Raw genomic sequence first — 27,393 nt, forward strand, 5'->3', positions numbered from 1 at the left:
TTATAGTTTCTGGTCTTACGTTTAGATCTTTAATCCATTTTGAGTTTATTTTTGTGTATGGTGTTAGAAAGTGGTCCAGTTTCATTCTTTTACAAGTGGTTGACCAGATTTCCCAGCACCACTTGTTAAAGAGATTGTCTTTAATCCATTGTATATTCTTGCCTCCCTTGTCAAAGATAAGGTGTCCATATGTGCGTGGATTTATCTCTGGGCTTTCTATTTTATTCCATTGATCAATATTTCTGTCTTTGTGCCAGTACCATACTGTCTTGATAACTGTGGCTTTGTAGTAGAGCCTCTACATAGAAAACCCTAAAGATTCCACCAGAAAATTACTAGAAATAATCAATGACTATAGTAAAGTTGCAGGATATAAAATCAACACACAGAAATCCCTTGCATTCCTATACACTAATAATGAGAAAACAGAAAGAGAAATTTAGGAAACAATTCCATTCACCATTACAACGGAAAGAATAAAATACTTAGGAATATATCTACCTAAAGAAACTAAAGACCTATATATAGAAAACTATAAAACACTGGTGAAAGAAATCAAAGAGGACACTAATAGATGGAGAAATATACCATGTTCATGGATTGGAAGAATCAATATAGTGAAAATGAGTATACTACCCAAAGCAATTTATAGATTCAACGCAATCCCTATCAGGCTACCAACAGTATTCTTCACAGAGCTAGAACAAATAATTTCACAATTTGTATGGAAATACAAAAAACCTCGAATAGCCAAAGCGATCTTGAGAAAGAAGAATGGAACTGGAGGAATCAACCTACCTGACTTCAAGGTGGATTCTTAACCACTGGGCCACTAGGGAAGTCCTCGATGCATTTTTTTAAAAAATAATTCGAGGTACAGTTGATATACAATATAAAATGTGACACAGCAATTCACATTTTGAATTTGAATTCACATTTTGAAGGTTATTCTCCATTTAGTTATTATAAAATTACTTATAATCCCTGTTCTATACAATATATCCTCGTGGCTTATTTCATACATAGCAGTTTGTACCTCTTAACTCTCTATTTCTAAACTGCCCCTCCCCCTTCTGTTTCCCAGCTAGAAACTAGTTTATTCTCTATAGACCGAGTCTGTTTTTTTTTTTAAACATATATTCACAAGTTTACTGTATTTTTCAGATTCCATATACATGTGATACGGTTTTTGTCTTATTTCACTAAACATAATACTCTTCCAGTCCCTCCATGTTATTGCAAATGGCAGAATTTCATCCCTTTTCATGGCCAAGTACTCCATTACATATTTGCCACATCTTCTTTATCTATTTTTCTGTTGATGGACACTTAGGTTACTTCTATATTTTGGCTATGGTAAATAATTATGAACACTGGAGTGCATATATCTTTGTGAATTAGTGTTCTCACGTTTTTCAGATATATACCCAGGAGTGGAATTGCTTGGTCATATGGCAGTTCTATTTTTAGGGTTTTTTTTTAGGAACCTCCATACTATTTTCTACAGTGGCTACACCAGTTTATGGGGTTGACAGAAAAGTTCATTTGAGTTGTGCCAGCCCAGTATGTTCCTATCAACACTGTACAAGGGTTCCCTTTTTTCTATAACTAACATTTATTATCCATGGTCCTTTTGATGACAGCCACTCTGGTAGGTATCAGGTGATATCTCATTGTGGTTTCAATTTGCACTTCTCTGATGATTAACAACATTGAGCATTTTTTCATGTGCCTGTTCTGATGCATATTGTTTTAACCCTAAAGATTTATCCTATTTATCCTTTGATCTTGAGGTAAGAATATTTTTGCATCTTTTGTAGGGAAAGCAAGAGAAAAAGGAAGGCTGATGGTTTCTTTTAAACCTAACAGTTAAAAGTTCTTTCACAAAGATGCAGGTGGAGGGTTAGGGTATTTAGATTGGTAAGTCAGATCAACACTGGCAACTTTACATTTTACATGTTTAATTCGCTGCCAAACACCAACCAAATGTATTCATCATCTGAAGAATACTGCATCTCAGCCTTACTTCAGTGGCAAGAACTGGGCTCAATCTGGTGTTTCGAAGATGATTACAGGAAAGAATATGAGAATGGGAGCCTTTTTAAAATGCTGCAACACCCACACTCTTCATGTCACAAGACTCCCCATCTAGTGCTGGGACCCACCTCCAGCAGAAAGCCAAAACAACAGACCACTAAGGGGGGTCCAAGGTGCCTTCTATATTTCATTCACACCTCTCCTTTACCAGGGAGTGCTATTAAAACCAAAGAAGAGGAATAAGTCTCCAGAGAGCTACTGAGGCACCCTGATAAAACTGGGAGAAGGAAGAAATAACAGGAGGCCAACACTGTTGCCTGGACTTCCTGGACTCTAAATCCATGGGGAAGTCCGGGGCTCCACAGCTGCTGTCCAGTAAGAGGGGTTTCCAGGTCCTGTATGCCCCTCCAAACTCGGATTCAAATTCACCACCTAAAAATGGGGTTTATCTGCCCTGGGCATCTGCATCTTCAGTCGCTCTCATCATCATCCTCTATCTGAAACCGTTTCTTCTTCCGGATTCCTGGAACTCCCAACTCTGGTGCTATGGGAATGACAAGGATAAAAAGAGAGAGGAGATCTAAGTATGTATGGAGAAGGAGGATGGTAGCATTTATCTTCTAGACTGGAGAGAAGAGTGCTAGAGGTTAGAAGAAAAAGCAGGTCCCGACCGGACTCCCCCACTTCTGCTCCCACCTTTATCTTCCTCCTGCTCCTCATCGCTGTCCAGCAGTTGTCGCTTCTTGGGTGCCATTATCAGCTGCTCTTTCCCACCACTGGTCCCTTCCTCTGAAACAACCACAAGAGGCATGAAATTAGGGAACTAGGTTCTTGTAGTCTCAGAAGTCTTGTAGACCCTCTTGATTGATATGGCCAGCACGTAGGAAGTATACAATAGGTAAGTGGTCCTGGTATTACCCTCTGGCGACACCAGGCCTGCTTCCTTTTTCCGGGCTAACATGAGGGTCCTCAGGGCATGTGCTCGGTGCTCCTTTTGATGCTCCTCCTCTTGTTGATGCTCCTCTTCCTGTTGGTGCTCCTCCTCTAGGCCTGGCTCCCCAGGGACCTTAGATTCTAATCCTAACTGAAGCTTTTCCTCCTCTTCTGCTTGGCTCAAGGAAGCTGACATCCTCCGGAGCTGGGTGGGATTCAGTTTGGCTGGAATTCGCCAGAAGGTTTCCTACAGGGGCAAAGGAGTTGAAAGCAGGAGCAATGGGAAAGGAGAAGCCTCTAGCTCACCAGATTTTGACATTAATCACTGAATACATATGAGCCTACATTGGTGACACGCCACAAGGGTTGTGAACTCTCACTGCTTATTAATCCAGCCTATGCCCAGTGTCTAGCACAGTGCCAGAGAATATAGTTGCTAATTACATAAGTAAATGAATAGATTCTGGGGATCTAAAAGTGAGTCAGATATGATCCATGCTTTCAAGGATCTCACAATTAAACAGGATAAAGAACCAATCTACTATAACAATGTACTGTAACACCACAGGACTGGGGCTATACTAACGGAACGAACAAATCACAGCCACCAAAATGATTACAGTTGGCCCTCTGCATCTGCGGGTTTCATATCCATGGATTTAACCAACTACAGATCAAAAACATTGGGGAAAGAAATGAAAAATTCCAGAAAGTTCCAAAAGCAAAACTTGAACTTGCTGCACACTGACAACTATGTACATAGCATTTATATTGTATTAGTTATGACAAGTAATCTATAGAGACTATATGCAAAGATTATACACAAATACTATGCCATTTTATATTAGAGACTTGAGCATCTGGTGAATTTTGGTAGGGAGTGTGGTTGAAGGAGTGAAAGAGACTGTTTTCCTGAGGAAGTGACAGCTAAATTAAAACTCTTGAACGTCGGGTGGATGGTTCATCAGGAAGATGGGTGATCGGCCACCTGTGTATGTGGTTGGAACCTTCCAGTAGGGGGAACTGGCATGATTGACTGTTTACAGGTATGAAAAAGTCTGTTTGGAGGATGGAAAGTAGCTCAGGATGACTACAGTGTGAGGCAGGTGTTGGGTGGCACAATTGTGAGGCTGCAAAGCTTGGCCAAGGCCAGATACATCACTCAAAGGCTGTGGACTTTGTCCTGCAAACAGTGGGGAACACCAAGGGCTCTGATCAGGAGAGTGATATAATCAAAACTATATTTTAGAAAGATAACTTGGAAGCAGTGTGGAAGATGGACTTAGGAGAAGAGAAGATAGGCGAGGAGAAGATTAGCAGGACAGCTCCTGTAGGAGTCATGGTCAGAGATGACAGGGAGCGAGGAGATGTATCTTAAAGAGGCAACAACATGCTTGGCTGATGCCGTAACTGATGTATTTACCTGTCCAGAGGCAGGAGGCCGAACCCCTAGCTTTCGCAACAGCTGTTGAAACTGTTCATTTTCCATCGCTTCTTCATTTTCTTCTGTCAGTGGCACCAACGGAACTGCCTGGGAGCAGCCTAGGATACGACCCAGTCACATGGTGAAGATGTGAAGAAAGAACTGGCCCTCCATCCCATGGCAGGTCCCCAGCAGCCTCCAGACCCCAGTCCTCCCGAATCCGTCACTTATTCACTCACCGGCCTCTTCCCGATCATCTGCTGCTCGGATGAGGCAGTTCTGGAGCCAGAGGAGGGGAGCAGAAAAGCCTGAAGGAATGTGGGAAACTCACAACTGGTCCATACAACCAACCCCGCCATCTGAGACATCTCTCCCAACCAAGCCCTCACCTTCCTGGTGCAGACTTTGCCCAAGGTATTCAGCTGAAATGACGGAGCCACCCTGGGGTTGCTCTGCTTCTGAGCCTTCTTTCTCTTCATCCTCTTCATTATCTTTCTCTGGCACATTTTCCTCTTCTTCTAGATCTTCCTGGCAAAAATCGTGCAAGGATTCCTCTTCATTAGGCTACAATTCATTGGGGTGAGAAACGGACCAAAGGAGACAAGATAAGGAACTGTGTGGAGTCCTCTGGTTCCTGACTACCCCACTGGGGGGGCCTATTCAGAAGGGCCTGAAGCAGGAAGAATCTGGGTGGGCTACTTCTAAGGAGCACTGCAGGGGGAGAGGGGTGAGAGGGAGGCATGCCCAGCTGGCAGAGCCAGGGTAAGACTGTTACCAAGCTCAAGGGTGCCAGCTTCTTCCGGCGTTTCTTGTACAGCTCCCGCCGCTCAGCCACCAGCCCCAGAGCCAGCAGTTTATCCACTATTCGGGCCCGTGAGCGTTTGGCTGTAATGTTCTTCATGATATTACCCAGGACATCTATAGAGAGAGAAAGTGTGAAGAGCAACAGGGTAAAGGGACTAGTAAAGGAAACAGAGAGCAGTCTTTGGAAAGGGGATAACTCAATTCACTCAAAAATGACACCACAAAAAAAAAAAGTATGGAGGTCTTTCAAAAAACTACAAATAGAATTATCATATAACCCAGCAATTCCACTCTTGAGTATATATCCAGAAAAAATAAAAACACTACTTCGAAGATACATATACTCCAATGTTCTTGGCAGAATTATTTACAATTGCCAAGGTATAAAAGCAAGCTAAGTGTCCATAAACAGACGAATGAATAAAGAAGATGTAATACACACACAGAGCTTCCCAGGTGGCTCAGACAGTAAAGAATCCACCTGCCACGCAGGAGACTCGAGTTCAATCCCTGGGTAGGGAAGATCCCCTGGAGAAGGAAATGGCAACCCACTCCAGTATTCTTGCCTGGGAAATCCCATGGACAGAGGAGCCTGGCAGGCTACAGTCCACAGGGTTGCAAAGTCAGGTACAAATTAGTAACTAAACAACAATAATAATATAAACATATACAGGAATACTACTCAGCCATAAAAAAGAATGAATTTTTGCCATTTGAGGCAATAAGGATGCTAAGTGAAATAATTAAGACAGAGAAATATGGTATCACTTATATGTGGATTCTAAAAAAAAAAAAGAATGAATATAACAAAAAAGAAGCAGACTCACAGATATAGAGAACAAATTAGTGGTTACCAGTGGGAAAGGGGGAGGAGCCATACGGGGGTAGGGGATTAAGAGTTGCAAGCTTAGGTATAAAATAAGCTGCAGGGACGTATTGTACAACATGGGGAGTATAGCCAATATTTTTTTAACAATGATAAATGGAGCATAAAATTTAAGAATTAGTGACTATAAAAAAAACTAGTGACTACAGTGAACCATACTATAGTGAATTGTACACCTGTAACTTATGTAATTAAAAAAAGAAAAAATACCTTTAAAACAAGCAAACGCGTCACCACAAATACAGCAGGTGGACAGAAAGGAGAAAATAAGCCTTCGTTGGGAAGAGGAAGCGGCAGGAAAAGAAATGGACAGCTTGGCTCTCCTCTCAGAGGCTCCCTGAGCTTCCCCCTCACTCACCATCGGAGTCCTGAAACTCCTCAAAAAGCCGCTGCAGCTCCAGCTCCTGATCCTCCGTCCACAGCACAATCTGGGTTCCTTTCCTATTGAGGGAGGTGTCAGTGGAAGGGGGCGCTCAGGGGCTGTGTGGTGGATTCCCAAATCAGTTCCCTCCAGAGCATGTGCTGCTACCTCTGGAAGTCCTTGACGCTGTCAGCCAGTCCCAGCCGCACCAGATGGTGGATGACCTGCCTGCGTGTCCGAGGAGCAGTTTTCAGGTGTGCCAAGATGGTGTCCACCACATCCTGACCTGAGGTGGAGGAGGGGTGACGCTGGGAAGGGGGCTCCCGGGGCTCTGGCTGCCTTCCTCCCTCAAGCTCTTCAGACCTCAAGGCCTCATACCTTCCACATCCTTATGGGCAAGATACAGTTCCCGAAGCTGGGCCTCCTCCTCTGGGCTCCATCCAGGGAGTCTGCGGCTAGAAGATCTGAGTGGGGAAAGAAGGGGATTGGGGAGGCTGCTGGGTCCGAAAGAGGAGACCAAGGGCCTTCTCTTCTAACAGGAGCAAGGGTGACCCAGGTACCTCAGAGCAGCCAGCCAGCGGAGGCCTAAGGTGTGTCTCCTTCCTTTTACTCTCCTTCTACTTAAGAATCCCAAAATCAAACTAAGAGTTTCCAGGTTGGGCCCCTGGAACCTGACACTGCAGGGGCTGAGGGTATTAGGAGGAGAGAGAAGAGTGAAAGGAGAGGAGCTGAGCTACTCAGAAAGAGGACAGGCATTTCTGGGCTTCCTTATGGCTTCCCAGCACTTCCTGGTATAAGGCACATACAGAGTCTCTGTGGACCCCCAACTTTGAGCGCCCCTCGAACGCCGGTGAAGGAGAAGGAAACTAGAGTAGACAGGACATTTAGGCTCGATCCCAGTTTCTCTCTTGGGTGAAATTAGCTAACAGGTGAAATTAGCTTCACCTTCGGGGCTTGTTTTCTCGCCTATGAAAGGGAAAAGGCAACGCCACCTGATCTGCCAGGTCCTCCAGCTCTGGCACACTGTACTGGGTTGCCCCCACCACCCACCATCAGGCCCACCATGCTGTCCTCAAGCTCACCCGCCATCCAGGGTGCCGTAGCCCTCGGTCATCTCTCGAACCACAGCAGTGTTCTTCCAGAACAGCAGCTCCACAAAGGCTTTCTGGTTGACAGCAGCCAAAGCAAAGAACTTGCCCAGGATATACTTGGCAAAAGTCACCAGCTCCTGTGGGAGAGGGAGGCTGCTGTCAGGCCCGTGGCCACACGTACATCAACACGGGCCTCTAGGTATCGTCTCTAGACCTGTTCCCCAGCTGGCCCTCCTTGCTTGGCCTCTTCTATCCTTCCCCATGCAACTCCCTCAACCTGCCTGCCTACATCCACACTGTTCTCTCATGGCTCAGCCCTGACACCCCTCAGGGCACTTCACCTCTCAACCTTTTACCCCAGGACGTCCCTAGGCCTCCAGACCCCCATTCTTTGGTATTTCCTCACTTTGTAGGCCCCGGCAGCAGGATCGCTGAGCAGACGATTGAAGAGGTAGAAGAGGGAAAGCTGGAAAAGCAGGGCTTCCATTTTGAGATCATGGGCCAGCCGGTGCAGCATCTTGACCACACAGTGGTTGGTGTGGGCGCTGTTCTGCTTGTAGCTCCGCAGCAGCAGCAGGTAGGCTCGGAGGACGGTTGAGTTTGCGAAGCTGCACCGAGACAAGGAGCGAGAGGATGCAGGCATGAGAAAGATATAGCTCATCCGCATGGCACCCCGGTCTGCACCCTGACACCAACTCCATCCTCTGGGCGCGCACCGTTTCAGGTAGTCCAAAAAGTTAAATTCTCTCTCCGACACCTGGACCACTTCTAACTCTTCCTCCTCCTCCTCTTCTTCGTCTTCTTCCTCCGCCCCTTGTTCCTCCAGACCCTGCTGGCCTACAGAAAGAGTGAGGATTACCGGGTATCTGTGACGTTGGCACTAGAGAAGCATGGGAAGGAGAGTGATGAGAAGGAAATGGAGACTCACGGGGAAGCGGGGCCAAGAGGATTTGCTTCAGTAGCTGGATCTCCTCCTCTGGGGAGATGTCCTGAGCACCAAACACATCTCTTTCTGGCCACACCTCCCTGGAACACAGAAAGAAAAAAAAAAGGCTTTTTGCCAGAGGGAATTTGGGCTTCTCTGGTGGCTCAGATGGTAAAGAATCTGCCTGCAATGTGGGAGATCTCAGTTCAATCCCTGGGTTGGGAAGATTCCCTGGAGAAGGGAATGGGTACCCACTCCAGTATTCTTGCCTGGAGAATTCCATGGATAGAGGAGTATGGTGGGGTACAGTCCATGGGGCTCCAAAGAGTCAGATATAACTGAGTGACTAACACTTTCACCAGAGGGAATCTGAATTATAATTTGAAGTAGTAGAAGGAATTTAGACTTATTTTCCAACTGGAAAGAGAATGCAAACTGTCATCTCAAAGATGAAACAAAGACTCTAGGGAAATTTTCCCTCATAAGCCTCACTGCAATGAAAATCAAAGGAACAAAATGCAAGTAATCTAAATGCATGACATTTAGTTGGACAAATATACATGATGGGGTTTTAAAGCCATTAACAATTGCAGAAATATATCTGATGTGAAATGATGCTCACAATATATTGAGAATTGAAAAAAATACTACAAATCAGTATCATAATATTTTGATTTTGTAAAAGAAGGTGCATATGTCTATATATAACACAGAGGGGGAGAATACTCTGGAAGATAACTCATCAAAATGTTAATGATGGCTATCTTTGGCTCATAGAATTATCTCTATTTTTTCCCCCAACTAACTGTGCTAATATTTTTCAAAAGTGAAACAAAACAAACAACAAACTTCCCTAATAAACCAACCAAAACTTCCCAGGACTCAAGTGTTCCATGCAGAGCTCTTGCACTTTTGAGGGGACTGCTCTCTTTGAAAGACTGAGAACCCTGTGCCCCAGTGAAAGCCACTCTCTGCCCCCAAAAGCCCAGGGGCTGGATGCAGGAGGATGCGCATGCAGCGCTCTTACCGGGCAGACCTCAGGAGGCTCAGGGCCTGCGGGGCCTGGCCAGCCAGGAGGCAGTCCTGGATCCGCACCATGGCTTCTGCCCGCTGCTCTTCCACTGGCACCTCTGAGGCCGCATCAAAGGGAACCACAGAGTCCAAACTGAGCTCAGAATCCTAGAGAGGGATGATTAAAGCTATGGAAACAGTGGTGGGGGTGAGGGGATGCCAAGACAGCCTGTCCAGGGCACTAGACTCAGGAGAAGGTTTCTGCAGCTACTTACCTGGGCACGGCACTGCAGCTGCTCGGCCAGGGAGGGCCACATGGCCTCCAGTTCCTCTGGGCTGTAGGGGGCATTACCAGAAGCAACAGACTGATCTAAGGCCTTCTTTTTCTTCTTTCTTTTCTTTCGTTTGTTCTATGGAGAAAGAACTGTGAGGACAGCAGGAGAGCCAGAGACGCCTTTTCCCATTAATGTCCTCTGAGAACTAATTAGTCAGAGGTCTGAATTAATTAGACATTCATGGAGTGACCACTATGTGCTACTTGATGGCAATGGGTAAGCAGCAGTGACCAGCACATTGCCTTCTCCTTGAGGCACTAGTTTGGGGGAAACAGGTAAGTAGGTAAACAACACTACAGCATGGATAAAACCTAGAATGTGGCTGAGCATAAAATGCCATGGCAAAACACAGGAACAGCACGTGACTCATTTCTTGGGGCAGTGACACCTTAAGCAGAAGTCTATAGAATAAACAGATTTGCTATAAGGACAAAAACTTCTATATGAAAAGGCTTTGTGAAAAGGAAAGCATTCTGCAAAAGTACACCATGATTTTCTTCCTCCTGAAAAGCAGGAGAATGAAAGTCAATACCCTGACCCTGTCTCGCCAAGTCATGGCTGTGAGTAAATAAGATGGGTTATGAGGTCCTTAATGAGATTCATGCTATATTCAAGGAACTTAAAACACACCAAAGGTCAGGAGCATAAGCCTGGATTCCAGCAGGTCAGGATTTAAGTATGGATGCTGGTCATTTACTAGCAAGACCTTGGACAAGTTGCTTAACCACTCTGTGCCTGTGTCCTAGTGTTGTGAGGATTATGGGAAAATCTTAGCACAACATCTGAGACATAGTAAACACCAAATGCTCAATACAGTACTGAGAATACAACAGAGTTCTGAGTGTAAAAAGGCCTTTTAGAAAAGTCTCATTGGTACTACAAGTGTCCTAGGTGGAGCAGTGGTAAAGAATCCACCTGCCAATGCAGGAGACGCAAGAGACTTGGGTTTGATCCTCAGAGTAGGAAATGGCAACCCTCTCCAGTATTCTTGCCTGGGAAATCTCATGAACAGAGGAGCCTGGTGGGCTGCAGTCCATGGGGTTACAAAGAGTTGCAATGGATACAACTGAGTGACTGAGTACACTGGTACCACAGCCCCTTTCAAGTTCACTTCTGACCAAGTTTTAAGCTGCAGCAAATAGAAGTATAGGAAAATTTTTATAAAGCAGAGTCCTTGTGTCTTCAGGATAGAAACTCCTTGAGGTTTTCTTCTTGTCCCAGATTTTTCATTTATTATTTCATTTCAGGCTCATATGGGTAGATATTATAATCAACTTTAAAGACCTGGAGACGCACACAAGCAGCTTGAGTTATTCTAACAGTAACTAATACAGGACGAAATCCCAGATCTCTGACTTTTTCTATGTTTGGGTTCTCTAGATGGCATGCAGGATCTTAATTCCCAGACCAGGGATCAAACCCTGGCCCCCTGCAGTGGGAGTGCAGAGTCTCAATCATTGGACTACTGGGCAAGTCCCCAGATCTGATTTTTACTGTAAGGTAAGGCCCTTTCTATCTCACGACAGTGCTTCTGAAGAATAACCAGGAAATAGCACCGCATAATTACTAAATCCTAAAATTATGGACCGCCAGAGTCTATGTGCTTTTAGCAAAGAGCAGGTGTTTAATAAATGGTTCCTGAATGAAGATATTTATGGTAGATCAAGAATTAACTGAATGAGAGGAAATTTACAAGGCCAACTCACAATGGCAACACCAACAAAACTCTTGGCCTTAGCTGAGAGTATTTCTAACAGATCAGCTTTCCCCTTCCTCCTTTCCCTCCAGCTCTTTCTACACCCCTGGGCCACCCCATACCTGCACCATCAGGTTCCCACGGGTCCGACAGAACCGCTCCAACATCTTGAGGAAGAGGTGGGTGGTTTCCACCAGGTCACGAAGGAAAGAGCGGGGCTGGCATCTCTCATCAAACTTCCGAAAGAGAGCCAGGAAGAGCTCCCGGTACTCCATCACATAGAAAATGTTGTCTGCAAACAGAGAAGAGAAGGGGATGGAAGGATTGGTCTGGAAAGCTTGGGGATGGGGGAGACAGGTGGAGCTGGGATGGGAAGGGTGAGGTTTGGGTTGAGAGGCAGGGAAGGCGGGACCAGCAGCCAGGCCAGGCCTCACTCTTGATGATGCGGCTGCTCTCCCTCACAGCCTCGTCTGGGCACACATCCATCTCATTCACTGTGGCTAGCAGCTCCTGATACGCCTTCAGAGCCAGGTGCATCCTGCAAGAAGAAAAGAGGTGAAAGGGAGGACAGCTTAGGACCTTGGTTCATGGAAACAGTATCACTCCTTTGCACCCCCACCTCCCAAAATAGTTCCATCAAAAACTGAATGACCCAGCCCATCCTTGCCCCCAGCCTGACCACTTGAAGCCTGAAATAGGGAAGAAAGCATCATCCCGAATTCAGGCGTTCCGATTCCCAACCTGGCCAAGATGCCCACTTTGACCGCAGTTCTCCTCCCGCTCACCGGCGTGCCCAGGAGACGGCTTCCTTGCGGTCGGTCAGCATCATCTCATAGTAGTTGGTGAGGTTCTGCTCAATGAAGTGGAAGGTGCGGACACTGAGCGTCTCAGAAACCAGGCCTGGCCGGAAGGAGGCAGCTCGGTTGAAGGCCATGAAGAAAGCCAGGGACCACATGTAGTAGGTCTCGTCATGCTGTTGAGCCTTCTCCCGAAGCAGGTGGTCCTATGTCCAGGAAAAACAGATCACTCCGTGACCTCAGGGCTTCCCACTTCCTCCTGTCCTACTGCGACCGGGTGGATCCTGGACATCACTGTAACAATATATTAGGACCCTAATTTCCATCCTTCTCTTATCCTCTCCACATTCCCTTCCCTTTCCTCTGGGGCAACTACTCTATAGAGTCTTTTTTGTCCATCAATAACCCACTCCCTCTTGACTTCATCACCATGTCTCAGGAGCACCCTACACCCTTCCCACCTACTAGTCCATGGTCTTTGGCTAGCTTCCCATGGGCTTCTCACCAGCCTGCTCTTCTCCTCACTGCGGCCGGAGTCACTCTGTGCTCCATCCTTCCTAGGCTCTCACCTTCACCGAGCCCATGAGCCGGTTGTAACAGTTTTCCAGGAACTCCGAGCAGAAGTCCCGAAGAAAGAGTCTCACGTTGAGGGCAGAGCGGCGCTGGATGGACAGCTCCCGGGCAGCCTGGCGACGTTTAGGCACCCGTCGGGGCTGCTTTCCCAAATCAGAAGTATAGTTTTGGAGCTGGGGGTAGAGGTTGAGGGGATCAGAATTACTTCTGAACACCTCCTTCCCTGGCAGCTCTTTCCACATCCTTGGTACTTTAGTTTTCTCAGAAGAAACTTATAGAAGGTTCTCTCCCGCTAGTACTAAGTGAAGATGCCTGTAAAGACACTGCCAAAACTCTATGCCTCCTACGTCTCTAACTTTCTAAGCCCAAGAACAGAGACAGCTTTACCTCCAGAGATGTTTACCCTTTGTAGGCCCCCTACTCTACAATGTACCCCCAACCGCCCCGACAGGACCATACTCACATTGTGGAGACCTTTATGAAATACAAGGTCCCTCTCCCCAATGGATTTCAAGCCCTGGATGATGTAGGAACCCCCAAACCGAGAATGCCTGCAGAAGAAAAAAAAAAACAAAAAACCTCCAGGGTGACTCCTCAATTCTGTGGAAGCTCCGTCCTCACTCTTTCAGCAGCACATCAGAGCGTGCTGTAACCGCAAAGTGCTCTCTGGTCACCACTGTGACCCAGTGTCTGGCCCGAGCCCTGACATTCTGCGGTGCAGGAACAGGAACACGGGTAGAGCGGCTCTCTGCCACTCACCTGTTGCCTCGCTGCAGGGCTCGAGTCTTCTTTTCTGCCATCTCTCGCTGGCGCAAGACCTCCAGCTCTGCCACATCTGTCCTCCGCTCCTGAGCCAAGCGTCCCTGCCCTACTCCTGCCAGTTGCTCAGGGTTCTGAATTTAGAACAAGAAGGGACGAGTCAGGAGGGTAGTCATTCCCTATTCTGAGTTTACCTCCTGGGGGGACAGAAAGAGTGAACGAAAATACGGCTGTTGGTGGGACCCTGTACCTAAGACATGGCCACTCCACAAGTCTCCTGCCTTCCCCAGACATTTCAGTCATGACTCAAGAGCAATTCTGGCCGCACAGCAGAAAAGGACACGAGGGAAGGGTTGGCGGCAACAGGTCAGGGTCTCACCTGGTCACGAAACATAAGGGAGATGATCTCCAGCACATGGAGGCTCCACTGCTGCTCCGCAGGTGAGCTGGCCAGGAAGAGTAGCAGGTCATCCAGGCCACTGAGGTGGATTGCCCAGAGAAGCCGGTCGTGCACACTGGCGTCATCGTCAATCCGCTGAGCAGTGAGGTGGAAAGGGGGCACTCAGTCAGTTCTCCTGCCCTGCCTTGAGGTTCTTCAACTCCTTCCTTGACCAAAGTGCCCCCCACCAAGGTCAGAGGACAGAACAGTGGAAAAGGGGGCTGCTCACCCTAACCAAGCATGAGAACTCAGACAACCCCAGATCACCTTCTCCTGCTCAAGGTCGGCGGGGACGTGGAGGACGTTTCTGACCAGCAGCAGGATCCGCTCAATCAGCAAGTTGTCTTCCTCCTGGCGTTCCTCCCAGCCCTGGTCAGAAGAAGGAGAGATAGAGGAAGAGACTCCCTGGGGAAAGCGGGAGGGCCCTACCCTGACAGAGGGACAGAGGCACAGAGAAGGGTCAGGATTAAAAAGAAAGGAAAGGAAGTGTTCAAGCAGTCCTGAGGCAGCAGACTCAGTGCGGTGGATTGGACTTGTACCCCAGGGATTGGGGCCATATCTCCATGATAATGCCCTGCCTGGGGCTCTGTGCGGAGGAGGAGCATGGCGCTAACTGTACCCCTCACCCCCACCCCCCCACCCCTCAGCCTGGCATCTTGGGAAGCGGAGACTCACCAGCTGCAGCAGCTCATACAAAGTTTCACTGAGGACCCCAAATGCCTTCTCACTGGCAAAGGCCTATGAAATAGGGGAGTAGACCTTAAGTAGCCTCCACTTTCTCCATCCCCACTGCCCCCAATTCTGCCCCAGGGACTCTGGGGTAAAACCTCACCTCTTTGTAAGCCTGCAAGTATGCCAGCACCTGCAGAAAGTGGTGCCGGAAGCTGGGCTCCTTGGGCACGCTGCCGAAACAGAGCAAGGCTGGTTGTGTCAAGTTCACCATCAGCCTAGGGAGATCATGAAGGAGGGAGAAGCTGTTAAGTTTCCTCACCAGGCACCAACACCAAAGGCTAGCACATGATAAACCTTAAAAATCGGAGGAAGCAACAATGAGATCCTGCTGCATAGCCCAGGGAACTAGATTCAACATCCTATGATAAGCCATAATGAGAGAAAATATAAAAAACAATGTGTGTATATATATACACATATATATACGTGTGTATAACTAAGTCACTTTGCTGTACAGCAGAAATTAACACAGTATTATAAATCAAACATACTTCAATTAAAAAAAAAAGCTGGGGAATCAACCTGATAACAGCATCAAAAAGAGGCTTGTCCTGGCGATGCTGGGTGAGGATGGGCAGGAGGTCACTCTGCAGGATCTGAGCCGATCCCAGCTGCTGCCGCACGTCCCGTGTCTCATCCTCGTGCCTCAAGTAGCGGATCAAGTCCTTCACACTCTCTTCAGGGACAGAATAAACACTTACATGGATCCAGGGAAGAAGCTCCACCCAGGTCCATGTGCCCTTCATACCCATGGCTTGAGAAATTCAAAAGATCTCGGTTCAAGTAAGTTTTTTTCTTTTTTAATCTGTTTCCTCAAAAAAGGACTCACCTAAGCAATCTGGCTCCTTGTGGTAAGTGTCTCCCTCCAAGTACCCAAGGGCACTACATGTGGCAAGAAGTTCACAATTCATCATGCTCAAGTCCACACATCAGTGGATGAACCAAGGGACACAGAAATGACGAGGCCTACAGAGACAAGGAAAGATAACAAATGTGGCTCCTCCCCATAAAAGGGAGAGGGGAGCGCGCAGGCCCCGATGCTTTGGGTATTCTGAACAAAATCCTCAAATGCTTCACTTCCATCAGCACCAACAGTGTTTTTCCCAGTCTCAGGGAAAGCTTTAAGTTAAGGCTTCAACCAAGGAGGCTCCAAGCCTAAGAATTAAACCATCCCATCCTCTAAACTGCGGCTTCCCAGATGGGGCTAATGGTAAAGAACCTGCCTAGCAGTGCAGGAGACATGAGAGAGACAGGTTTGATCCCTGGGCCCCAGTATTCTTGCTTGGAGAATCCCATGGACAAAGGAGCCTGGTGGGCTACAGTCCATGGGGTCGCAAACAGTTAGACATGACTGAAGCAACTTAGCATGCATGCATCCTCAACCTGGGTCTGAAACTGTATGTTTCAGAGTCTAGATGATGAAGTAGAAAGAAAGGCTGGTTAGTGAAGGGCATCATCACCGAGACTCTCACCCTGAGAAAGCTCTGCAGCTCTATGAGGGGAACGAGCTTTCCTCTCCCTTAAAATTGCCAGCCCCAGTCCCCTTCCACACACAGTTATGGCTCTTCTGTACAAGAACTGAGAAAACCCAGCTGTGACTGTGAGGTGATCCCACTGAGGATCTGATATATCCCAGGAGCCCGAAGGCTTCTAAGACCTTAGGGCTGTGCAGAGAAAGTTCCTTCACTCTCCTCCCCAAAGTTACTCATAAGTTTTGATGATCTCAGTAGAAGCCAGCACCTAACAGGGTGGACAAGAAAAGAAGTAAATAGGAACTAGTTAAACTTCTTGTCCCTCTGCACAGAAGGACCATCTTCCTTTTCAGAAGCATGCCCTGCTTTACAAAAGTCTTTAAATCTGCATCAGATAATCAAGTAGGTACAGGTCCTGGATGTTTCAGAACCTGACACTAGTAACACACAAACACATACACGGGAATATCCATCAATCTTGTCCCCTTATCACATTCAGCCATACTCTCAGCTTCCTCTAAAAAGACCTTTCCCATATGTCCCACAGAGGTTCCATATGTACCTCTAGCCCAACTCCACCCCTGATCCCCCACAGGAAATGGGCATGTCCAAAGGACCAAAGTTTGATGCCTGGTGCTGTATCCCTGCGTTTATGTAACTGGGTTATTTCTCTAGGCTGCTGCTTTCCCTTCCCTGGTGTGTTAGTCACTCAGTCGTGTCCAGTTCTTTTGCAACCCCATGGACTGTAGCCTGCCAGGCTCCTCTGTCCATGGAATTCTCCAGGCAAGAATACTGGAGTGGGTAGTCATTCCCTTCTCCAGGGGATGTTCCCAACCCAGGGACTGAACTCAGGTCTCCTGCCTTGCAGACAGTTTCTTTACTGTCTGAGCCACCAGGGAAGCCCCCACTGGTGGAAACATACCATTAAAAAATCAGCCAGGGACAGAAAACTTATAGTTCACTCTCTTTTCATTTGATTAAATAGAAGCTACTTATCACCTAGTCTGTGTGGCCTGTTCTTTCTCTCCTAGACCACTTAGAATCTGATTATCTGTCTTATGTGATCTACATCACACACACCTGCCCAACCCACCACTTCCTAGATCCATGCCTTAGCTGCCTCTCTGGCTCTCTAACCCTCCAGCTCAGGAACATAAACATACACATTCTTAGACATAGAGCCCCGCCTTGCACTCTCCAAACCTTGCTCCCACCTTCTGGAAAGTCTATCTCCCTTAACTCCAAAAGTTCTAAGCCTATCTGACATTCACAATCCAGCTCAATGCCACCCAACTCCTCACAAGGACAGGCATCTACAGCAGGGCAGGTTCTGACAGCACATGTCATTCTAAATGGACTGCCTCCTCCAGCACTGAACACTTCTTTATGTTATAATTATCTAGAATATCTCTTTTCTTCTCTATTAAATGTTCTTTTTTAAACATTTTTATTTATTTGGCTGCAGCAGGTCTTAGTTGCAGCACATAGGATCTTTTGTTGAGGTGTGCAGGCTTAGTTGTCTGGGCAGGTGGGATCTTAGTTCCCAGACCAGGGACCGAGTTCCGGATTCTTAACCAATGGACCACCAGGGAAGTCCCCATACAAGCCTTTAATTTATCTTTGTTTCAATCTGAGTCCTTTATTCTCCTTCGTGTTTTCTACTTTGAAAATAATTTTCCCAATGCTCCCTCTTTGACCCACAATAAAGGCAAAACAGTAAAACCAGCATTCTGGCTTGCTAAAGAACCAATAGAAAAGAAGAAAGGAAATTCTCTTTTTTTTCTTGAAACGATTGCCAAGAATCAATAGAAAAGAAGACAGGAAATTCTTTTTTTTCCCTTGAAAAAGATATCTTAGAAATAACAAAACATGCAAGTATGCAAGTAAAAGCATTAACATTATACCCTCAATTGGTATTATACCCAATTAACATATACCCAGAATGACTGCAGTCATTTGAACCAGGTTGCACTTCAAAGCCACCTTAGAGGGACCCCTCTGGTTGTCCAGTGGTTAGGACTCTGATCAAAGCAGGGGGTCTGAGTTTGATACCTGGTTGGGGAACTAAGATCCTGCATGCCACCACATGAGGCACAAACACAAAAAATCCAAACCATCTTAGAACGTCTGCTTAGGCCCAATCCAAATATTCAGAAACTCCAGGGGCTGAGGAAAACGGGCCCAGGCACAGTATTTAGGAAATGTCTGCCAAATGACCCTGTAATTGCAAACTGCTTTAAGATACACAAGCCTTTTATGCTGGAGAAAAATCAACATGCAAAGGCAGTTCTATAACTTTATTCAACAGTCAGCAGTTAGTTCTCATCATTTCTTTTTATTGATGACCTTCTGGATAGGGTTTTTTGGTGGTTTTCGTTTGCTTTGTTTTAAAATACAGACTGGTATAAGGCAGTAGTTCCCAAACTTTTGGATTTCATGGATGAGTCTTTAAGTTTTTTGTTTTTTTTTTTTTTTTAAATTCAGGGAGACTAATGGATCAATGCAAAGAAAGACACAAAAACAACAGAATGGGAAAGACTAGAGATCTCTTCAAGAAAATCAGAGATACCAAGGGTGTAACATTTCATGCAAAGATGGGCTCGATAAAGGACAGAAATGGTAGGGATCTAACAGAAGCAGAAGATATTAAGAAGAAGTGGCATGAATACACAGAAGAACTGTACAAAAAAGATCTTCACGACCAAGATAATCACAATGGTGTGATCACTCACCTAGAGCCAGACATCCTGGAATGTGAAGTCAAGTGGGCCTTAGAAAGCATCACTACGAACAAAGCTAGTGGAGGTGATGGAATTCCAGTTGAGCTCTTTCAAATTCTGAAAGATGATGCTGTGAAAGTACTGCACTCAATATGCCAGCAAATTTGGAAAACTCAGCAGTGGCCACAGGACTGGAAAAGGTCAGTTTTCATCCCAATCCCAAAGAAAGGCAATGACAAAGAATGCTCAAACTACCGCACAATTGCACTCATCTCACATGCTAGTAAAGTAATGCTCAAAATTCTCCAAGCCAGGCTTCAGCAACACGTGAACTGTGAACTTCCAGATGTTCAAGCTGGTTTTAGAAAAGGCAGAGGAACCAGAGATCAAATTGCCAACATCCGCTGGATCATCGAAAAAAGCAAGAGAGTTCCAGAAAAACATCTATTTCTGCTTTATTGACTATGCCAAAGCCTTTGACTGTGTGGATCACAATAAACTGTGGAAAATTCTGAAAGAGATGGGAATACCAGACCACCTGACCTGCCTCTTGAGAAATCTGTATGCAGGTCAGGAAGCAACAGTTAGAACTGGACATGGAACAACAGACTGGTTCCAAATAGGAAAAGGAGTATGTCAAGGCTGTATACTGTCACCCTGCTTATTTAACTTATATGCAGAGTACATCATGAGAAATGCTGGACTGGAAGAAACACAAGCTGGAATCAAGACTGCCGAGAGAAATATCAATAACCTCAGATATGCAGATGACACCACCCTAATGGCAGAAAGTGAAGAGGAACTCAAAAGCCTCTTGATGAAAGTGAAAGTGGAGAGTGAAAAGGTTGGCTTAAAGCTCAACATTCAGAAAACGAAGATCATGGCATCTGGTCCCATCACTTCATGGGAAATAGATGGGGAAACAGTGGAAACAGTGTCAGACTTTATTTTTTTGGGCTCCAAGATCACTGCAGATGGTGACTGCAGCCATGAAATTAAAAGACGCTTACTCCTTGGAAGAAAAGTTATGACCAACCTAGATAGCATATTCAAAAGCAGAGACATTACTTTGCCAACAAAGGTCCGTCTAGTCAAGGCTATGGTTTTTCCAGTGGTCATGTATGGACGCGAGAGTTGGACTGTGAAGAAAGCTGAGCGCCAAAGAACTGATGCTTCTGAACTGTGGTGTTGGAGAAGACTCTTGAGAGTCCCTTGGACTGCAAGGAGATCCAACCAGTCCATTCTGAAGGAGATCAGCCGTGGGTGTTCATTGGAAGGAATGATGCTAAAGCTGAAACTCCAGTACTTTGGCCACCTCATGCGAACAGTTGACTCATTGGAAAAGACTCTGATGCTGGGAGGACTTGGGGGCAGGAGGAGAAGGGGACAACAGTGGATGAGATGGCTGGATGGCATCACTGACTCAGTGGACGTGAGTTTGAGTGAACTCCAGGAGATGGTGATGGATAGGGAGGCCTGGCGTGCTGTGATTCATGGGGTCGCAAAGAGTTGGACACGACTGAGCGACTGATCTGATCTGATCTGAACCCAAGGTTTCAGTCTTTAAATTTTGTAACTTAAGGACATTAAAAAAAAAAAATACAGGCACACAAACCTCATTTTTGCTGGTAGAGGACTATAAAACAGTGCAGTTGCTGTGGAAATTGGTTTAGCAATTCCTCAAAATGTTAAACACAGAGTTAACATAGGACCCAGGAATTCCATTTGTAGGTATGCTGCTGCTGCTGCTGCTGCTAAGTTGCTTCAGTCCTGTCCGACTCTGTGCGACCCCATAGACAGCAGCCCACCCAGCTCTCCCGTCCCTGGGATTCTCCAGGCAAGAACACTGGAATGGGTTGCCATTTCCTTCTCCAATGCATGAAAGTGGAAAGTGAAAAGTGAAAGTGAAGTTACTCAGTCGAGTCCTAGCGACCCCATGGGCTGCAGCCTACCAGGCTCCTCTGTCCATGGGATTTTCCAGGCAAGAGTACTGGAGTGGGTTGCCTTTGCATTCTCCGATTCATAGGTATACATTTGAGAGAAATGAAATGTATGTCCACCCAAAAAATGCACACAACTGTTCAAGCAGCATTATTTGTAACAGCCAAAATGTTAAAAACCCCAGTGTCCATCAACTGATGAATGAATAAACGAAAAGTGGTATATCTATACAATGGAATACTATTTGACAATAAAAAGGAATGAAGTACTGATACATACCACAATGTGGATGAAATTTGAAAACATTATGTTCTGTGAAGAAGTCAGATGCAAAAGGTCACATATTGTACGATTCCATCTATGTGAAATACTCAGAATAGGTAAATCCATACACATATAAAGTATTATAGAGTATTATAATATTATTATAATATATATTATTATTATAATATAATATTATAAGTATTATAAAGTCCCTGGTTGCCAGGGACTGGGGGAGAGGGGGGAATGGGGCCGATTGCTAGGAGTCATGTTCATGGCTTCTTTTTTGAGTGATGAAAATGTTCTAAACTTAGACAGCAGTAACTGTTGCACATCTCTGTGAATTGTACATTTTAAAAGGGTGAATTTTATGGTATGTGAATTGTGTCTCCAAACAGCTATTATAAAAACACTCACACAATTACTACACATTCTGTTTTCAGTATTTAAACACCAAAAAAAACCCCTCCATGAACACCTAACAAGGACAAAAATCCCAGGATAAAATAGTCCTTTGAATTTAATATATTTGATTTTATTTATTTTTTTTAATATATTTGATTTTATTAAAAAAACTCATTATGCTGTATTTTCACATTTCATCATAGACAGATGAGAACTTTATCAAACACCTTAGACAAAGCAGACCTGGACATTTAAAAGGAATGTTAGTTAAGTTTCCCACTCAGCTGAGTACTAAGCAGTTGAGATGAGGCAATAATCATCTGAAATTAATACTTGCAGGCCTCAAAATGCAAGACCCAAAGGAAAACAAAGGATAAAAGATTAAAAATGCTTGTAATTCAAAATAGAAAATTAACACACTTCTTGAAAACAAAACCAAACAAAAACTTTGGCCCCAAACCCACTCTGCTCCAAGAAGCAGCTTTGAGTAGCACTAGTATGAACGGCGGAGCCTGGTGGGCTGCCACCTGTCGGGTTGCACAGAGTCGGACACGACTGAAGCGACTTAGCAGCAGCAGCAGTATGAACAAAATGACACTTGGCATTTGAATTCCAGTTCTGTCCAGGACTAAAGTGGTGATCTTCAGCATGTGACTTAACCTAAACCTCAGTTTTCTTATTGGTACACTAAGAAAAACAAGTAGGGGGTGGTTCAAATGAGGTCATGGAACTCAAGTCATCTGTGCAGCAGTGGACCATTGGCGGTCCAAACTGTTAGCTGTCTGCATCAAGATTAGTACGAAAACAAAGCATAAGCATTTAGGACGTCTTATAGCAATCTGACAGAGCTGATGTATGTTGAATCTAATAGTGAAAAACGTGAAAGTGCTAGTCATTCAACCGTGTCTGACTCTTTGTGATCCCATGGGCTAATAGTAAAAATGTCTCTATTCTGTACATCTTTTTTTATGTTACTTCTCTAGTAATTTAATTTTTCTAATAACACTATTCAAGTTTTACTATTTTACTTTTTAAATTCATTAATTAATTTTAAAGTTACATTTGTATGTGTAGGGGGTGGGGTACAGCGCCACGCAGCATGTGGCATTTTAGTTACCTGACCAGGGATTGAACCCATGTCCCCTGCATTGGAAGCACATAGTCTTAACCACTGGACTGCCATATAAGTTCCTAGTCCCACTATTTTAAAACAGTTCTTTATATATCAATTATATCACGATAAAGTTGGTAGTGGGAGGGGGAGAAAGCATTGATCTGCAATAGCTTGGGAGAGGAAAAATCCTGGTCCTTGACCAAAAAAGTCTGAGAAGCACTGATATCAAACTGATATTTACTGAGTGCTGAGTACAAAGACTTCTCAAAATATTAATTTCCTCTCCATCTACTGGACTCTATAGTTAGTCATTAAGTGCTTACAAAGAGCCTTAGGCAAAAGTCACGGCTGTGCAGGTGCAGTGGCTGAGGTGTTGAAGATATTTAAGGAATTTAGTTGCACAAATAAAACTCATCTAATATAGAGAAAACACTATAAAAGGCAAGTTAGTACAAGCTCTAAATAAGTGATATTGAAAAAAAATTCTGAAAAACTAGGGCTCTTTTCAGGCTGAAGTAGACCGAGGTTTTGTCAAGGAGGTTTTGTCAGAGAAGGGTGATTAGAACTGGGCCTTTGAAGGCTGCCTTAGAATTTAGGCAGCTGGGAGGAGGGGAATTTAAGCAGAGAATCTTCCAGAGCAAAAGCAGAGAGGGAACCACTATGAATAAAGGAGCTTAACAGGAGAGCAACGAAAAAGAGGGTTGGAACTGGCTTTATGGGAAAACTTATTGACAATCAATTTAAGGATTTAGAATAGAAGCCTGGGACTAATTGAAGATTTCTAAGCTGAAAAATAAAATGATCAGACTGGGGTAGAACACGCAGGAGCATATATCCTACTATTGTATCACTACACATAACTCTTGTAAAGTCTCAATCTTTTTTCCTTTTATTGCATTCACTCTACAAAAGATCCCAGCCTCAGATCAATGCAACCATTTACTTTCCAGGCTCTTAGATTCAAATCTAGACTACGATTTGCTGGAGGAAACCAAACCACCCCACACAATGATACACAACAAATGTGGGCTTCAACCTGAACAGGCCTTCAGCCTGACCCAGCATCCTTAGTATTCCTGGTCCTCTCCCTCTTCTCCTTCTGGAGAACAGCTGTTTCTAACTTTCACCCATTACCCTTAAATCCTTTTACTCCACTGCTTCCCACACCTCTCAGCTGGTGTCTCTGGTCCTTTCCTCTCAGAACAACAGAAATCAGAAATGAACTCTCTCAATTCTCTCCAACCAAGCTGAAAAACAAACATATTTCAAATGCCCTCAGTGACTTTTTTGCTTCGAATCTAAGCTCTCCATTTGTAACAGCTCAATCACTTCTCACTTCTTCCTTTTTTAACTGTTTGGCCATGCCATGTGGGCTCTTAGTTCCTCGACCAGGGATTGAACCTGCACCCCCTGCACTGGAAGCTCAGAGTCTTAACCACTGGACCGCCAGGGAAATCCTTGATCAATCACTTCTTATCCCTCAGTTGGTTCTTCCTCATTTGTTTCCAACATTCTCTTTATACTGGCTCCATTCTCGTGTAAGTTGCTCAAAGCTCTTTCATCTTAGGAGGAGGGAAAATCCGATAAAGTGAAAATCAAAAAACCAAAACTTTCCTCAAACCCATACTGGCTGTTCCCCCTCTCCTCAAGTGATGATGGTCCTTAGGCCTGCACCTTTTTATGTATGTATGGCTGCAAGGCTTGTGGGATCTCAGTCGGGGCTTGAACCCTGGACATGGTAGTGAAAGCCTGGAATCCTAACTACTAGGCCACTGGGGACTCCTAAGCCTACACCTTTAGTCCTCTTCCTGTCTCACTCTACACAGCTCCTTGGGCAAACTCATCCACTCCCACATCTTCAACTACCATTTCTGAGCCATTAGCCAGCAAATCCGTTATCTCCTGCCACTTTGAACTTGCTGGTGCCAGTCCCACAAATGAATAGCCATCTCCATCTTCTCAAATCCTCACACTTAATATGTCCAACATGGAACATCTTTTCCCTTGGTTGTCTTTACTTCTCTGTTGGATTTCTCAGGAACTGACACAATCTACTCAGTTATTCACACAAGAAACCTAGAAGTCATTCTAAATACCTTGAGTCACTCACTCAAGCTAATTTTACTTCCTTATGCTCTTCTGTCTGGCCCTTGTCTATCCCCATTGCCACTGCCTCGCTTCAGGTCCTGAGTATCTCTTGCTTAGATTACTCAACTGCTACCTAGCCTCTTTCCCTGTGTCCAGTCTCATTCTCTTAAATCTATCTATAATGCGGTTACCAGGTCTGGCCATTTAACCACACTGCTTAAAACCTTTCAATGACTACATAAGAAATTTATAGTAGTTGTCTCTGGGGAGAACTGGGGGACCTAGGTCAGGATAAATAGTTATCTTTCTCTTCAGTACTATTTGAATTGTTTGCCTTCAGCATTCGCTAATGCGTACAATACAAAGTCCTTCATGATCTGTCTGTTAGTTAACCTTCTCTCCTAGGACACTCCTCTGTCAGGAACACCCTTCTGTCATCTACCTAGAGTCTATCCACTCACCTTTTAGAACTCTGCCCAACTGGCACTTCCTCCTGGTTTCTCCATACAAAAGTATCTCTCTTTTGTGTTTACTTTGTGCCATAAACAGACTTTCATCATGGCATTTGTAGTTCATGTTGTACATAATACTTAAATAGATTGTTTAAAACATCTATCTCCCTGAATTAGCCTTAGATTCCCTGAAGGCAGGAATTGTTTCATATTCACCTTTGAATTTCAGAGTCTAGTGAGTCAGAATCTACAGGGAGTGGGGCTTGGACAAGAGTGTTCTGAAAACACTCTTTGGGTGACTCTAATTCAAGCTCCTGTTACCTGCACTAAAATATAAACTCTTTGAGACTAGAAATCTTTGTGACCAGCACAACATAAGTGTCAATACATGCTTTCTAAAACAAGTTTTGAAGTTGAGGGAGTAGAGGGTGGGGCTGGAGATTTGGAGGCATCAGGTTGTTAGGTGGCCTGTCAAGCTGTGAAAGTAGAGAAGTTTACTCAAGACAATTCCAAGTGAGCAGAGTAAGGAAGCCAGGGTGGAATTCTCTGGCACCCTGTAACTGCAGAGGGCTCACATCTGTTCCTTCTAGTTCCTTAAAGGCAGGAACTCTGTTCTATTCATCTCTGTCCATCTGGTACTGAACACAGTGCACAGTTGGAGGTGAGTAACCCTTTACTCAATTGTATAAGTGCCATAGAAAATGTTTAGTCGCGAAGTTGTGTTTGATTCTTTTTGGACCCTATAGACTGTAGCCTGCTAGGCTCCTTCGTCCATTGGATTTCCCAGGCAAAAATACTGGAGTGGGTTGCCATTTCCTTCTCCAGGCAATCTTCCGGACCTAGGGATAGGACCCGTGTCTCCTGCACTGGCAGATGGATTCTTTACCACTGAGTAACCAGGGAAGCCCGTCCTATACAGAAGGAGGTAAAATACTTCAGGAACACAAAGGAAAAAGTGACTACTTTGGCCTAGGAGGGCTGGAAAGAGAGGTTTTCAAAGGGACAGTTGAGTTCGCTTCTGAAAGAGAAGCTCACTTGGCAGAGAAGTGGTAAGAACAAGTTCAGGGAACAGCTGGAGCACAAGTATCAAAGCATGAAAGACACAATACAGACACGCTTTCCACAGGGCTGGGATTCAACTGCATGAGATGGAAAAAAAAATGATAAGAACCTTTAGAAAACAAGTTGAGTCAGAGTCAGACTGCCAAAGGCCTGGACACCCACCACCTAAGGAATTAAACTTGACAGTGGGCAGCCAAAGAGGAGTTTTAAAAGTAATCTGAAATGACCAGATTGACTTTTTATAAAGGTAATTATGAGTGGCAGCACGAAGGGCCAAGAATTGAGATACTCAAGCGAAGGAGCTTAATTAACGGCTGATGGTCCAGCTAACAAACCCAAGCAGAGACTGTAACCTCCATAAGTCTACCAAGGGAAAGGTCAGAAGGGAATGAGAAATACATTTTATAAAAACTCAAGATTTAAGTCAAGTGACCACTGGATCCCGGCTCCTGCTGACCACCAAGTTGCATACCTGTTTTTTTCGGGTCTGAGTTGGATGGGAAGTTCAGAAGCGGAAATTCCTGGGAAGCTTCTGTCTTATAGTAAAGGTTCCAAGCCCCTTTCCATCACAGCCGCACCCCCGCGGGCGGACCAGGCCGTGCGGAGTGACCTCGGGAGAACAAGGGGGAGTCCCAGGCGAGTTGGAAACGCCCGGACACCCACAGAGGAGACCCGACTGGGAATTGCGCGTGCGCACCTAAGGCGCGCGCCCCGCCCCCTGCCTTTAAACCAGGCGGCGGGAAAGGGGACTCCGCGCTTCCCAGGAGAGCCCCCGTGGCTACGAAGGGACGCAGTCCACTTAGAGCCTTCTTGCCCACACACTCACTCACCCGCTCCCCCGCCGCTCCTCAAGATCCCCGCGGAGCCAGCAGCTGTTAAGCACAGTTCCGCTGCTTTTCCCGCCACCAGTGTGGGTCGGACCAGACCCTGCCTACGTCGGACCAGACCCTGCCTACGTCGGGAGCGAGGGCGGGGCGAGCCAGGCTGGTCCATGTGACCCTTAGCGGCCGGGGGAGTTGGTGATGAAGTTAAAAAAAAAGAAGCGAGTACAAGTATTGTTTTATCTGAGTCGATCC

General features: G+C 45.5%; 1 protein-coding gene across 2 annotated transcripts; it reads right to left on the minus strand.

Annotated features, from left to right (window-relative positions):
- Positions 1-1,944: 1,944 nt before the first annotated feature.
- TIMELESS (timeless circadian regulator) lies at positions 1,945-27,255 on the minus strand. 2 transcript variants are annotated; one of them, XM_027542237.1, is made up of 29 exons: positions 27,148-27,255; positions 15,632-15,768; positions 15,325-15,478; positions 14,903-15,017; positions 14,746-14,808; positions 14,338-14,439; positions 14,011-14,166; positions 13,632-13,765; positions 13,336-13,423; positions 12,869-13,045; positions 12,288-12,505; positions 11,937-12,040; positions 11,625-11,794; positions 9,747-9,881; positions 9,488-9,639; positions 8,464-8,561; positions 8,252-8,372; positions 7,942-8,143; positions 7,527-7,672; positions 6,823-6,908; positions 6,613-6,730; positions 6,442-6,524; positions 5,169-5,311; positions 4,783-4,957; positions 4,633-4,701; positions 4,394-4,512; positions 2,956-3,217; positions 2,734-2,826; positions 1,945-2,581 (listed from the first exon to the last, which is right to left on the minus strand). In XM_027542237.1, exons 2-29 carry the CDS (start codon positions 15,714-15,716, stop codon positions 2,508-2,510), a joined length of 3,642 nt encoding a protein of 1,213 aa, XP_027398038.1. In that variant the 5' UTR covers positions 15,717-15,768; positions 27,148-27,255; the 3' UTR covers positions 1,945-2,507. The 2 variants fall into 2 exon arrangements, with proteins under 2 accessions (XP_027398038.1, XP_027398039.1); XM_027542238.1 differs by having other exon boundaries at positions 26,790-27,249.
- Between the last annotated feature and the right edge of the window lie 138 nt (positions 27,256-27,393).

This window comes from Bos indicus x Bos taurus, chromosome 5 (genome assembly GCF_003369695.1).
Source record: "Bos indicus x Bos taurus breed Angus x Brahman F1 hybrid chromosome 5, Bos_hybrid_MaternalHap_v2.0, whole genome shotgun sequence".
NCBI lineage: Eukaryota > Metazoa > Chordata > Mammalia > Artiodactyla > Bovidae > Bos > Bos indicus x Bos taurus.